This window comes from Centruroides sculpturatus, unplaced genomic scaffold (genome assembly GCF_000671375.1).
Source record: "Centruroides sculpturatus isolate CEXI.00-Female unplaced genomic scaffold, Cexi_2.0 scaffold1709, whole genome shotgun sequence".
NCBI classification, from domain to species: domain Eukaryota; kingdom Metazoa; phylum Arthropoda; class Arachnida; order Scorpiones; family Buthidae; genus Centruroides; species Centruroides sculpturatus.
In genome coordinates, this window is record NW_019385874.1 from 111563 (window position 1) to 126683 (window position 15121).

The 15121-nt window shown below is 29.5% G+C and overlaps 1 protein-coding gene across 1 annotated transcript in view; it reads left to right on the forward strand.

Annotated features, from left to right (window-relative positions):
- The window catches only part of LOC111642681 (nuclear transcription factor Y subunit alpha-like), a 34996-nt gene extending 20171 nt beyond the window's left edge, over window positions 1-14825 (forward strand). The window contains exons 4-8 of the mRNA XM_023389060.1: window positions 4975-5086; window positions 5175-5323; window positions 12043-12219; window positions 12492-12726; window positions 12802-14825. Of these exons, the coding sequence (XP_023244828.1) occupies window positions 4975-5086; window positions 5175-5323; window positions 12043-12219; window positions 12492-12707 (654 nt within the window). The 3' untranslated portion in view covers window positions 12708-12726; window positions 12802-14825. The remainder of the gene's footprint in view (window positions 1-4974; window positions 5087-5174; window positions 5324-12042; window positions 12220-12491; window positions 12727-12801) is intronic.
- Window positions 14826-15121: the final 296 nt, after the last annotated feature.

A 15121-nucleotide genomic window follows, 5' to 3' on the forward strand; every position in this document is an offset into this window, starting at 1 on the left:
ATGTTTACTTTTCTGTAAATTTTTTAATTTAAGAATTTATGAAAACCATGCTTGTCAGAAGTATTTGGGAAAAAATGAAAACAGTTCAGTTCAAAAACAATAATTTTATTTTTGTTACTTCTCTGTTGGATAAATTTAAATGTTCCTAAGTTTTTTTACAATTTTTCTTGCTACTTTTAATCATGTATACTTTTAATTTTCTTAATTCATGCTAAACATATTGGAGATAATTAATATGTAAATATAAAATACACAATATATTTCCCATGGTTACTCTAATTTAGAAAAATTACAAAAGAAAATAACAGAAAGGGAAATAGTTCTGGAGTTATGATATGCCATTTTAAAGACACTAAATGTATACAATTTAATGCTTAACTCATTTCAAAATCTACAAAAGATATTTTCTCAATGTGAAATATTATTAACAATATGTTTGTTTAATTTCTTGCTTGTCAAATTCTCATCATGTGGATAATGATAGGATAGGAGGTGAATATTGAATAACTGTTTACAGAATTTGCAATTTGCAGATTTTGATTATATATATATAAAATCAAAATCTGCAAATTCTGCAAATATTATATATGGGGTAAATAATATTTATCCCTGGTATATCTGCAACAATTATTGATTTATTGATTTCTACTTGGTAAGTGACAGAAATATGAATATTGTTTTGCATTAAATTTGCTTGTGATAAATAATAATAAAAATGTAATGTATGTTCTTTACTTCAGAACTGTGAACTTACAAACATGTTTCTTGTTATTAATAATTCATAAAATCTATTAATTTCTATGATTTTAAAAAAGATTACATTCAAATGATTGTTATAGAATTAATAATCCTTTTTCAATCTTAGAAAAATTAAGTATAGATCTTTTTTCAAAATAAAACTGGCACTCTGAGCCAGTGAGTGCATTTTTTTACTTTGGCACAACAATTATTGCTGATCCATGGAAAATACTTTGAATTAAAAAATTCAAATGGAATGATACCAGATACTTTCATGCTGAAAAGTTTTCTGTTCAGAAAATAGAACACTTTTGATTTGCTTTCTTTCTATTAGTTTCAAAGATTGTTACCAAAATTACTGTCGAAAATAATAATTTTATTGTTTTGAAGATTAAAATATTTTACTGATATTGTTTTATTAAAAAATAAACTGAAATCAAGAAATATATTTCCTAAAATGAAGAGAGATATCTGTTTTATCTTCTGTCATAATCAGGGATCTTAGAGATCAACCATATGATCATGTTCACTTACTTGTTAGAGAAGATTGAGCTGAATCAAAATAGGTGGACATTTCAACTTTTTTTATGCTCTCTCTCTACACTCACCCATGCAGAAATTTCTTTTTGTATTTACTTTTGACTCTGCTTTTTTAACGTAAAAAATTTTTTTAAATTAGAGCCAATTAAGCCTATTCTGCAAAATAAAGTGTGTTGACAGTTCATTTTATTGATCTAAGGTAGTGTTTTAATCTGTTTCTAACACTGGTATCTGCAATTTGATAATTTTTTTCAATACTACTTTTCAATACTACTCTGGTTTTTTCAATACTACTTTATGAATGTAGTTATTGCACTTTTTGTACTTTTAGTAATACACATATGAAGTTATACTTCTACTCAGCACTATACTTCACAACACACTAGTTGAAAACCACTAATTTAGCATTAATTATCTGGGGATACAAAAGAAAAATTTTACAATTAATTATAGTTACAATTGTTAAACATTAGTTTAACAAATTTAACATATTTATGTAAAAGTCGACCCCCTATAACACTGTTGATAATTCCGTTTTATATGAATTCCATGTTGTACGAGTCACTTAGATTTTACAAATACGTGTGCCAGGCTGTGAATGGCTCGTGTATTTGTAAAATCTAAGTGACTCATAAACATGGAATTCATATAAAACAGAATAATCAACAGTGTTATAGGGGGGTCGACCGTAGATTGCTTGTTTGGACGATAATCAATAGAAACCTTTTTTCTTGTACTTCACTGAATAGTTCTCTGTTCTTTGAACACTGAACAATATAAAAGATGATAATTAATAGAATCTTGAACTTCTCTGCCGAATATAAAAGGATTTTGATGCAATAGGATAATTTGTTTTATATTTGCTATTGAATTTATTAAACTAATTTGTAATAATATAGAAGTAGGTTTATAATGAAGATTGTAGTTAAATACAGTAGGTGATCAGTTAACGAACATAATCCGTTCCAAGACTTTGTTTGCTATCCGAATTGTTAACCGATTATCAATTTACCAAAGGTTTTTATGGGAGTTTGATTAATTCATTCTAGAGACCCCAAAAAATAAAAAATATATACTTTCTTACTATGTTTATTTATATGTAATAATAAAAATACATATATACAGTCTTGATTTTTATTAGTCATTTTTTTCCGTTTGTGGGGGTTAAAGAATCTGTCCAATGTCGATTGCTTTTCTCTCTTCTTAAGAATTTTTCAGAAGTAATTAATAGCATTGTAACTGTAGAGATTCCCAAGCCTATTATCCTCAACCTGGTTTGGATGTGATTCTAAGACTGTTGTTCTGGCATCCTCCCACTTCTTCAAAAGATCTTTAATAGCAGATATCAGCATTAATCCTCTTTTTCAGAAGAAAACATATCTTGCCGAGTTTCTTGGTGTTTTTCATTCAAGAGTCCTTGGCGTTCTTCTGTTGTCAGATAAGTTTCAGGTTCCATTATGAGCTCTTCAATGTTCTTTATTTCTCACATGTGATTTTTGTTACTCCTTAAGCTGCTTGAGTCTTCTTGATAAGACAATATCTTTCTTAGATAAGATTGAACTGCAGCCTACTGTAGACCTGTTCAAGCCATACTGCTCAGCAATATCAGACATCTTCTGCCCACTCTCTACCTTTGCTATTATGCTCTCACCTTTCAAAAATTAAAACTGACACAAAACTTAACGAGTGCCTGCCTGACAGTCTCGCAAATACTATAAAAGAATTGTTTCTGTCAGAAAAATAAAAGGCTGAACTTACAAGAGAGAGTTTCAAAGTTTGGAGGAATACTATTTGATCAGTATATACCAGATTGAGTGTCGATGTCGATGTTGCTGCGCTCGAAAAAGTTCAAATTGTTGCCTGAAGACAAGGGAAGACCAATTGGTATTCATTATTTTACGTTACTGCTTCTTGTGTTTGTTCTGTGAGGTGTTTGTTAGCTGAACGTGTGTTCGTTGTTTGAACATAAAAATCTTTCACACAAGTATTCGTTATCTAATTTGTTTGTTAAGCAATCACCCACTGTATATAATTGGCATGGACCAAGCATTCTGAATACTGGGCATGAAACATTGAATTGTTTTTTCTTGATCTGACCACATCTAAACAACCATCAATATTTAATATTTTAATAACCAGTCTTTTGATGTATACAGGTATACCTTGGGTTATGTCATTTTTAGTTAAGTCGTTCTCAATTATACGTCATTTGTCAAAAAAAATATATGGCAAAATAAAAATCAAGTTTAAGTCATATTTTATTTGACTTTGTCTGTCCACCACAAGTATTGAAGTCATAATATCACTAGAAAAGTGTTAAAAGTGCACAAAATCATATTAAAATACATACATTGACAGTAAATGTTAATATAATCATCATAAATCCTAGAGAATGAAATATGAAAACATCTGTGGCTCTGTGTTATTTTATTTACAGTCTTTAAGAGCTCAATATTGGCATTTTCCATGGTAGTTCCAATATCTACTGTTTGGCGTCATTGTCAGCACAACTCAATATTGGTAAATTTAACATAAATTAGTTTATTTTCTACTATCACAAAATAATTTTAATAACTCTATTTGTTATTTAACCTTACAAAATCATTCTATTTTATAATATCTTAGAGCAAACCACATTCACAAATAGTCTGCAATGTATTGTAAACGTGTATCAATATATTTACAAGTATGTACGTACATGTATTCATAAATTTAGATTACTTTTTTCTGTACTAGATTAAAAACTAAAATTTATTTGTTTGTAAGCTTAAAATAGATTCTTATTAACCATATATTATTAAAAATGCATTTATAAATAAAATACAGAACTGGGAATGGTTACTTGTGGTTTAGCCTAGTGACAAGTAAATTAGACTTAAGTTGCCTCTCCTGGAACAAATTACCGACGTAAGGCGAAGTATACCTGTACTATCAAATACTTTGTAATTAAATAAGAATTGCAATTGATTTCATCTAACATGTCCACAAGTCTAAAATTTTCATTGATCATCAGATTTGACTTTGAAATTATGTAAATATAAATACAATTTTTATGCATGCATTGAAATTGAAGTATCTTAATTGATAAGGAAGATCAAAAGGACAAACCATTAAGTTTTTCGAAAGATTGTAAATGCATCTTTCTTGTAAGACATTAGGGTGTGACTATGTGGGATGTAAATTTAGTAGCAAGATAGAGGTTGAGAGTGATATAGGAAAACATACACAAGCAAGAAGTGAGAAATCTTGCTGGCATGAGTGAATTTCTGGTTCTTGCACACATCTGACAGGGTTTGATATTTATCATGTCTCACCTATTCTCGCTCACTTGCATCTGCATAGTCGCACCCTTAAGATGAATTCTTTTCGATAATAGACATTCTCTACTGCTAGAAACTTTCTAAAGCACTGAAAATTTAGAAGATAATGGAATAGCAGTTATCTATTTCTTCTTAGTTTCAGATTTCTGAAGATGTGAAACATTTTTGAAAAAAATAATATTTCCAACTGTAAAATAACTGAATAATGAAAATGTTTGAATACTGTATTTTAAATGAATAGGCAGAATAAGAATTTGATTCATACTAAATTATTAAAGTTTTTAAATGTTAAAATATATTAAGTTTTATTAGTAATTTAATGTAAAATATTTAGTTAGGGTTTAATATAAAACTAAATAAATTATTTGAATTATAGATAATATTACAACAACCACCTCAGGGACAATTTATCCAGACAGCTGATGGACAAACAATTGTGTATCAACCTGTTACAGTAGATGGAACGAGTTTTGTTCCTGCACAAGGTGGTAAGCATTATTTATCTTTTGATTACTATTTATAGAAATCAAAAATATATTTTAATTAATAATGTTTTTCCCTTTGTTTTTTAATTAGGGATAATACAATTACCTGCTGCATCAGTTGCAACTGTTGCCCCTCAGGTTGTGCAAACAACCACAGCAACAGCAACTACTACTACTGCTACTCCTCAAGCAATTACTATTCCTTCATCTATGGGAATGGCAGCTGGAAATATTGTAATGGTAAGTAATGATATTTTATAGTATAACAAAATTCAATTTATTATATTATTAATAAAATAAATCCAGGTAACTTACCTAATGCTTTTATTAAAAAATTTGTTATGATATGCCACAAAAAATACTTTAAGATTGGCAAATTTTGTTTTTGATCTCCAGTGTATGTGACATATTAGAAGTGATAAGTAAAATTTGGACTTTAAAGATTCAAACAATTTTCTTTTGTATGAACCTAAATTAACTACCAATTTTCTACTACCTCTTATTTTGGATAAAATTATGAAAGGGCACTTAAAATTTCTGTAAATATCAGATTTATTCACTGAATGACTACAGGTGGTATTGCACGTAGTGTGCATCAGGATACATTGTGTATGCACAGTTGATATATTTTGTAAAACTTTAGCTCATTGAAGTCATACCTAACAATAAATGTAAAATATATACTTAGTTTAAGTTTCTGGCAGCCCATAAATTTTTAGAGACTTAGAATAGCTATAATCTCCAAAAACATACCTGTAAACATTACAGGTACAGAAACTGCTATCAAGCATGCATAGATCAATTGTTTTCAAATTATTACCATTTTATCTTGGATGTACACAAAACACAATAAAGTATGAAACCTTTATTCAATGACTACATTTTACATTTGTAATTATTTTGCTATAGAAAGTCATGATATCAGGGGCATCAAGTAATCATTCCGATGTCAAAAGCTGTAATAGTGGTGTCAAGAATTTTTATTATATACAGTTTGGTATTGGTGCCAATGTCAATTTTAATAAAACAATATTTTGTTGAAAATATTTAATTCATCTAAATAGTTTCTTTTGGGAAATGCTCTAGCACAGGGGTGGCCAACACGAGGCCCCGAAGCTAGGTCAAATGAACATAAATGTTAACTTTATTATACATTTCACCAAAAGAACATTATGTCATGAGTTATTTGTATCATGTATTTTTAAATTACGTGTAGCTAAGAGAAATTTGAAATATCTCTCATTTTTGGAAAAATTCATAGATTTTAGCTATTTCAAATATCACACTATTTGACATTCAAGGTTATTTAGTTTTTTGTCTGACACTAGGTGTTGATAAAATTTAATATGAGACTTCAACTTCAGCTATATATTGTTGATGCACAAGAATAGTGACACAACTCAAAAAAATAGTTTTTCCAGAACAGCCATTTAAAAGTTTCTTTATTTCTGCAAGGCTTTGTCATGATCTTGAATTTTTAAAAATTTCAATCTTTTTTGGAAATAAAGATTTTAAAATTTTAAAAGTCTAAGTGGGGAGCGATGATGTGGTTGCAGCTGTAGCACGCTTGCTTGTTTACTTTAATTAACAAAAAAAAAAAAAAAAATTAGGTGTGTGGCCCGGCAGGAAATATTTTTTCTGAAATTTGGCCCACCTGCTGAAAAGGTTGGCCACCCCTGCTCTAGCATTTCCCAAAGATACTATTTAGATGAATTAAATATTTTCAACAAAAGAAAATGCATTTATGATCATATAGAATTGTATCAAGTTTGGCACTAAATGCTAAGGAGACAGTAAAAGCAATTCCATAAACACCAGACTCAACTCTTTGGTTGTTGCTGTACTCTTGGAAAGTTTGGAGATGTCATTATTAATGAGGATGCAATTTCCATAAGAATATTTTAGTTCCATAGATATTTTACCATAGTTTATAGAACTGTATATACGAATACCTTTTTTTGTCACAATAAGCACATATCCAATGATCATTGCTATGCAGAATTTGTATATGATCAATATTGGATCTGGCAGGAAAAGTAATTGTAGGATTTTTGATACAATTTAATATTTATCTTGTATACTAGTACTTTATCAATTAACAGGGCTTATTATACTGGATTTATGGATGCAGAAATTTAGTCTTACAGATCAGAAATAATAATTTTTATTTAGTTTGCCTGTACACATACACTTTAAACTTGTGTTTTGGACTTGTTTGTCCCTCATCAGCAGACATTCAAAAGACACTTTCTACAGTTAACAAATTAAATTTCTACAATTATAAAATTAAAATAAACATAAAAATTTCCCAACATAAAATAATAAAATTCTTACAAATTCAATATTTTCAAACTTCCTTAATAATTCTTCATAATTTCAAGTATATTCATAATCATTCATTTCTTCCTTCATAATTCCAAGTATATTCGTAATCCATATTAGCCATATAATTTCATAAGTATTCCTATTTTTTATACACCATAATTAATCAGATTAAATTTATAAATTTATTTTATTTAAAACTTACATTAATAATTTACATCTTTGATTGTTCTCTTTCGCTTAATCTACACTCCAATTCATTCTGATCTCTTCTTTTATACGTCTCCCCCTTCTATAATACTTCTCCATGATTGGTGGATCGCCGTTCCAGTATTATTATTTATTCTATCCATTTGTTTAATTACATTGATGTGTTTGTATAATTATCTTTTATAATTTTCTTCTTTTTTTCTTTATTTTCACCGTATTTAAGTCAATTTCGCAACCTTCTGTGTTAGTGCTTTTGATACAATTCAGTGGTAACCTCAAATATCGTATATTTGCACTATTAAGATAAGACGATAATTGAATCATAAAAAAGACCCCCAAAATCCGGGGTCATCTTATAGGACAGATATAAAAAAGAAGTTAGATTGAAATTTAGATAAATTAAAATCATTATAAAAAAAACGGAAAAACCGTAATTATTTATTAGTAGAGAGTAGGGTATGTCCAAAAAATAGAATAGCCCATACAATGTCTTTGTGAATAGTCAAGGCATTACCCGAATGTCCGAATCAGTGCGAATGTTTGAAACAATTGCAAGGCATTGCTGCCAAATGCAAAAAAAAAATAATTTTCGTTCAAAAAATTACAAATAGGATATAAGAGCTGCCGCAAACTACAGGAAGTGAGAGCTAGTGTACGCTCGGGTCGGGCTCCCAAGCCCCGCCTTTTTTCCCATAAGGCTATGAGCCATTTTTGCTAGGTAAGCTACGCAGGCAAGAAGCAGCTGCAAACTACACAACGTTTGCTTGCGTAACATAGTCCACATGATGTGGATTAGCTGTAGAACAAGATTTTATTATAATCTATACTTGTAATCAGTCAGTTTTCGTTCCAAACTTTGAAACAGCGTGGGAAAAACATGTTTACTAGTTAAGTCTAGTTAGGCTTAACTAGCTGAAAACTAGTTATATATAACTATTTATATACAACGTTTATACTGTATTCTTTTCAATATTGAATGTATTAATCATGTAATTTACGTACATTGATAAAATTCTATTATTTCTTTTTCGACATATGACATGTTCATGTAGTCATCCATTTCCTCATCCTCTCTTGTTAGCGTAACTGCTCTAGTTGTTGAATTCTGTGAACAGCGAGCGTACTCTAGTATCGCTGCGCTAGCAAAGGAAAAACCGCTCAGGTAAGGGAAAAGGGGCAGAGCCTTTGACATCATCGGTTGTGCTAGCGCACGTTTGCTAGCATTTTGCTCTCGCAAAGTACTAGTTTGAGGCGGCTCTAATTCTGTATACGCTATACAGTATTATTATCGCTGATCTAAACTAAATTCATAGTCTGTTGATAGTTTGGGGGTTTCTTATAGGACAGATATATGTTAAAACTATAAAACTTTGACGAAAATTTATACCTCGTCTTATCTGAAGGTTGTCCTATCTGTGCAAATATACAGTAATAAGAACAATTTTGTAGAATGTGGGCACCACAAGTCATATGCAAATCTAGTTTTCCATTTCGTATAATAGTTGTTCTATCACTAACAAACTGCTCAGTAAATAAATGATCTATAATTTAATAAAACTAAAATAATGAAATCAAATGTTATCAAAGTTTTCAAAATTTGAATACATATCCAATAAAGGACAAATATGCAATGGTACTGTTATCTTCTATTTCCAACAGTTCTAATTTTGAATGTTTCACAGTTAGAGGTGAGTAGTTCTGGTCAGAACCACTTCAGACTAAAAACTATTAGAAACAGTTCGACAACAAATGTTGAGACAGTTCCAGTTCCTGAACTACCAACACATTCTTCCTTTTTGTACTTTTATGAACACAGCTTTTAACAAAACAGTGAACTCTTTATCTGGATTTGAACAAAAAACTAATTGACAATGTTCCACAACTTAGAAGGAATAATGAAATTATAAATTTAAAATTCTCAAATTTAAAGATATTTTAAAAAATTATACTTTTATTAGACTACTTAATTATTTGTTTTATTAGTAAACTAGCAGGTATATGCAGCATTCCTAGCAAAAAAGTATGAAGGATAAATGTTAAAATGAAAACTATATTACAAAATTTGATTGTTTTAGCCCACTGTTGTTATGTTTATTATAAAGCATCAAGGAGATCAAATAGGGAGAAGATTGGGATGTTCAGATTTTATAAAAGTCTATATATTCCTGGAGAATAAATATAAAAAAATTTGGTATGGATCAGGCAAAAGGTTTAAGAGTTAATAAGGAGGATTAAATCTGGAAGTGTCCAGGTTTAAGATAAAATAATACAGTTTTCATTAAATATAGAGTATCGTTAAAGTCCCAGGAAAGATTTGATGAAGATTGACCATATTTGTCTCTCTCTGTTCTTACCATTTTGGTCAATCTTCGTCAAATTCTCATTGGCTTTACATGTATATATATAGGGTGTATCAGAATAACGTCTTAAAAATTTGGAGATTGTAGAGGATGAAATTTTGAATGTTTTGATATAAGGAACCTATAGCCGGAAATTCGAACTAAAATGTCTATAGCAGTAGGAAGTGCTTGACTGCCCTTCACTTTGGTAGCTACCCTTCCATCCATTGACATCGTGTTATTGCTGCGGATGGAAGACTGTAAACACACAACTACAGTGGTCTAACTGAGCCTGTGTACAGGACATTGTGTACTTAGTGCTTGTTGCCCTTCAGGTCACCCTTGCATCCACTGGCTCTGTGCTGAAAACACACAACTAGTCATGATTATTAAAATTATAGTTTAATTAAAATGCCTCAATGTCCTTTTCTTACTAAATTATAAATTTTCGTCTATAAACAAGCATTCACTATTATCAGGACTTTGTATTGTCTGTTAAGCCAGTATAATAAACAAGCATTCACTGATAATAGTGAATGCTTGTTTATAGATGAAAATTTATAATTTAACACAACTAGTCAACGTGAGTCCCTTGTGTATGCAACATCTGTAGGAACAGTTCATAAGCTTACGGAGCACATCTTTACAGCACTTAATACCATCAGAGGAGTGTGTGGCATCTTACAGAGAGTCGGACAAAACATGGTTCGTTGTTGCACATTATGTAACAAAGTTGGTGATCATCATATTGAACATTTACTCTATAAAGTAGTGCAGCCACTGATCTAATGTACAGTTTGATTGTACTCTACTGTTTTGTCAATAAAACTTGTCATAAATACTGTATTCTGCTGTTTCATTCAGCATACTGACCGCATAGAATGTGCAAAGTGCTGTGGAAACTTTATATCTCATTTCCAGTTATAGGTTCCTTATATCAAAACATTCAAAATTTCATCCTCTACAATCCCCCAAATTGTAAAAACATCATTCTGATAGACCCTGTATATAAATATAAAACCAATGAAAAACTGTTGAGTCCAACAGCAATTCCAACGGAACATAATGATTTCATGAAACTGTCTAATCCAACAGACTAAGTAAGCAGTTCCGAGAAACCATTCCATCAGAATAGTTTCATGCTTGGATCAGTTCCAACAGTCCCAGAAGCAGAACTGGATTTTTCCTGCCTCTAATCTAGAGTTTGAACATTATATTATATTATTATATGTTTTATACATTATATTAATATAGAATATAATTTAAATAAGTTCAATTGTGTTGTTTAAAAATTTAAATTTTTGTCAAAAGAAATTAAGATTAAAATGACAAACATAATGATGAGGGTTCCTCAAGTGGACATTTTGTGAACATAACTTTTTTTACTGAAGGAGAAAAGAAGAATTTTTAAGTGAAATGAAAAATATTGATAAAAATCAATTTTGGGAACAAATGGACAGAACTTGATAAAATTTGATAGGTAGGTTGAAAATATTAGTAGGTGATGTTGATACTCATATTTTGTCTGGATAACATGTATATCTTTAATTTTTTAATAAAACATATATTCGGATAGACAGGTGTTCTAATTTGGGTATAGTAAGGTTTGTTTTGTTAAGTCATTTGTTCATTTGTTTTACTTGTCTCTACTGAGTCTTATGATTACTGATTCAGATGGTGATGCGGAATTTTGTGACCTCTGTTGGTCTGGCAAATGTGACATTGCATTGGAGTCAAGCATGTTGGAAAATTGGTGGTCAAAGATTTTTTATCACAATTTATATAATTGAATACAGTTTGGTTTACCTTGATATAAAATTTCCAACTGCGCACACACACACACACTTCCAAATTTTGCACACAAATTAGATTTCATTCAACAATAATTTAGGAATGCTAGGAATTTATATGAACCTAAATGATAGCACTGGATAAAAATAAATATTTATATTGATTTAAAGTGACAAATTATTGATCCAACATTTTAGTGAATTTACTTTTTATATTATTAAAAATCTATTATTATTTCTTTTTTGTGTGTTATAACAGGTTACAAAAAATTCAAATTAATATTATCTTATTGCACAGGTTGTTCCTGGTGGAGGGGGAGGCTTACAAGCTGTTCAGAGAATACCTCTTCCAGGTGCTGAATTGCTGGAAGAAGAACCACTTTATGTTAATGCCAAACAGTATCATAGGATTTTGAAAAGGAGACAGGCTAGAGCTAAATTAGAAGCTGAAGGCCGTATACTGAAAGAAAGGAGAGTAAGTGTCAGTATTTGTTTTTAGTATAATATAAATGTACAAAACATTTTTAAACATTTTTTGAAGTTGTTGAAAATTCAAGAATATTGTTTTTGTAACTTTGATTGCCTTACCTAAATAATTACTAAAAAACAAGACTAGTCTCTATATTTTGTTTGGTGCTCTAATAAAACTTAATTAAAATCTAGACATAAGTTAATAATATATTATTGTTATCAGAAAGATTTATTTGATTAGATAAATAAATATCTAATACTTTTCTTTTGTCTTAGAAATACTTACACGAGTCTCGTCACAAACATGCTATGAATAGGATAAGAGGTGAAGGTGGACGTTTCCATTCTGGTTCGGTAAAGAAACCGGATCCCGCCAGTAATGATGATAGCAACAGTTCAACTAGTAGTAGCATTAGCATAAAGACCGGCAGTCTTGACTCACCTACTACAAATAAAAGTATCATAGCTGCATCTACTGGTATCTGTTCGTAACATTATCCACATAATAAAAGTAAATTTTTCCTTCTTTTTTTACGTATGTATAACATAAGTTAAAACTTACAGACATACATTTATCATTTCCCAGATTACTTTAAGGAAGCTAATGTGGTTTAAGTGCAGGGTCGAGTGCACAAGAACTGCAGGACGTATTCCACTCGATGTGTTCAGCTTTTATACGAATAAATGGCAGCAAACGTTCAAAGAAAGACATTAATTTTGACTGCAGTGTTTTCATCGTCATCCACTAACCTAGAGGAATGCAGTCACTTGAACTAACGAACAATTAAAGGAATGTCTTTCATAAAAGATAGGAACAGTGTTTGTGATTTACATAGCAGCAAATTTTAAGAGAGGCTGTTTTAATTGAGAGAGAGAGAACATAGTCAAAATTGTGTAATAAAAATCTATAGTTAATGATTTTTAGGAATGTTTTGCAACAAGGATTTGAGATGAAGTTGAAAAAAATCTAATCTAATCTGCTGTGTGATACGAACCCATACATCTGTTTTAAGAGAGTCAGAATAATTTCAAATTTTTAACGATGGCCAAAGTGATTTTATATACATATATATATATAAAAAGAAAAAACCTTTATAAATTTATGCACTCTTTTAAGAAATATATAATTTATTTAAGAAAGGATTTAGCTTTCTGTTAAAATTTTTTTTAATATATTATTACAGTATGAAATTAATAATTGTACAAAATTAGCAATGTTCAAATCTGATTAAAAAAAAACAAACATATTTTCCTAACTCACTAATCAGATGCCATTATTTGAAATCACTAATAATTTTTGCAGCATAAAATTTTGGATATTTATTAGGCTCTTAGACAAAAAGAAAACAAAAAAATAAAAAATACTTTTGATAATTATAATATTTATTAATATCAATAAAAAGAGAAAACTTTCTTCAGATTTTTCTAATTGCGTAAGCAATCCAGCATACAAAATCCGAATCATTCTCCATTCCATCTATCCATAATAGGCTAGATTCTGACGGGTTTAAAAAAAAAGACGTAGTTACTGTATGTTTTAAAGTCTATAAACGTTTTATAGTGGATATTTTAAAGTATTTTCAATCGAAAGACTGCAATATGATCATGTGCAATCATTACATTTAAGTTTTAATTTTATAGTTATTTATGATCTTAACATATCGTTATAAATAGATATTTATGATTTTCGAATTTGTAAATGTTTTAAGGAATTGTGCAGGATTTTCGTTTTTTGCATTCCTTTTAATTAATCGGTAATACCCGAAAAGGCATTTTACTAACCTCCTCCATCCCAGAGCATAAAGCAAAATAAGAATTGTAAGAAAACCAGTCATAGTTATTGTCATTTTTAAATTTGGTTTGTTTCCTGGGGTCAGAGGAGGTTAAAATGGCGAGCTTTAAAACATCTTTGTTTTTTCAAATAGAACAGTTAAGGTTTCCTCTACAGGTTGTGTTCCATTCAATTAAGGTTTTTACTTAAGATTTTGGCTTTTAAAATAGTACGGAGTCTTCCATGTACAAATGTTAGAGATTTTCAGTCGAGAGAGAGCTTTTTGATTTAATCGAAACAAAGCAATTGCGTTAAATATTAGGAAATTTAAAGCTTGTTCTCGCTATCTAACCAAACTAATGCAATGCTTTTATTCAATTGTGATATATTTAGAGAAAAATCTGGTTCAATATTATAGATAAAAATTATCTATGGGTTTATGTAATATATAATATATATATATTTGTTAATGTATCGTTAAAAGTAATTTTTTTGGCTTCGAATTGTCAGTTTACTCCAGAGTTGTCTCCTGGTTCTTTGTATAAAGTTTGTAAAAAAAAAAATAATAATAATAATTTGTGAATTTTGTTTAATTTGATATTGAATGTTTGTAAACAAATTTTGATGCAGTAAACTTGCTTCACTGCCATTTGTTTCCCTGAAAAAGAAAAATCGGTTAATGGTTATAACCAAATTTATTTATAAGAATTCAACGAATAAATGTTTCTTTTGTATGTTTGCTATTGTAAAGTTGTTCTATTGTTTTTATCTTGTTTGCCGAATAATCTAACACTGTTGTACAATGAAGAAGCAAAATTATAAATAATGTACATATGTAACTGTGTGTTGTTTCTTAATTTTTGATGATTTTACAAAGCCATATCCTTTACAAAATAAATATATAGTTCATAAATATCATAAATTTTTTGGAATCGCTGAACGTACAATTTATTTACAAGGTGAATGATTCATGCACAACACTTTAAGGAAGATACGTCTCATAGTTAAAAAAATCTTAATAACTTGCGATGAGTCATGTGATATAACAGAAATTGTGCAAAATACTTTCATAAAAATATTTAAAGACAGTAATAACTATAAATTTATATTATGATAGAAGAACAGACTTATTGAA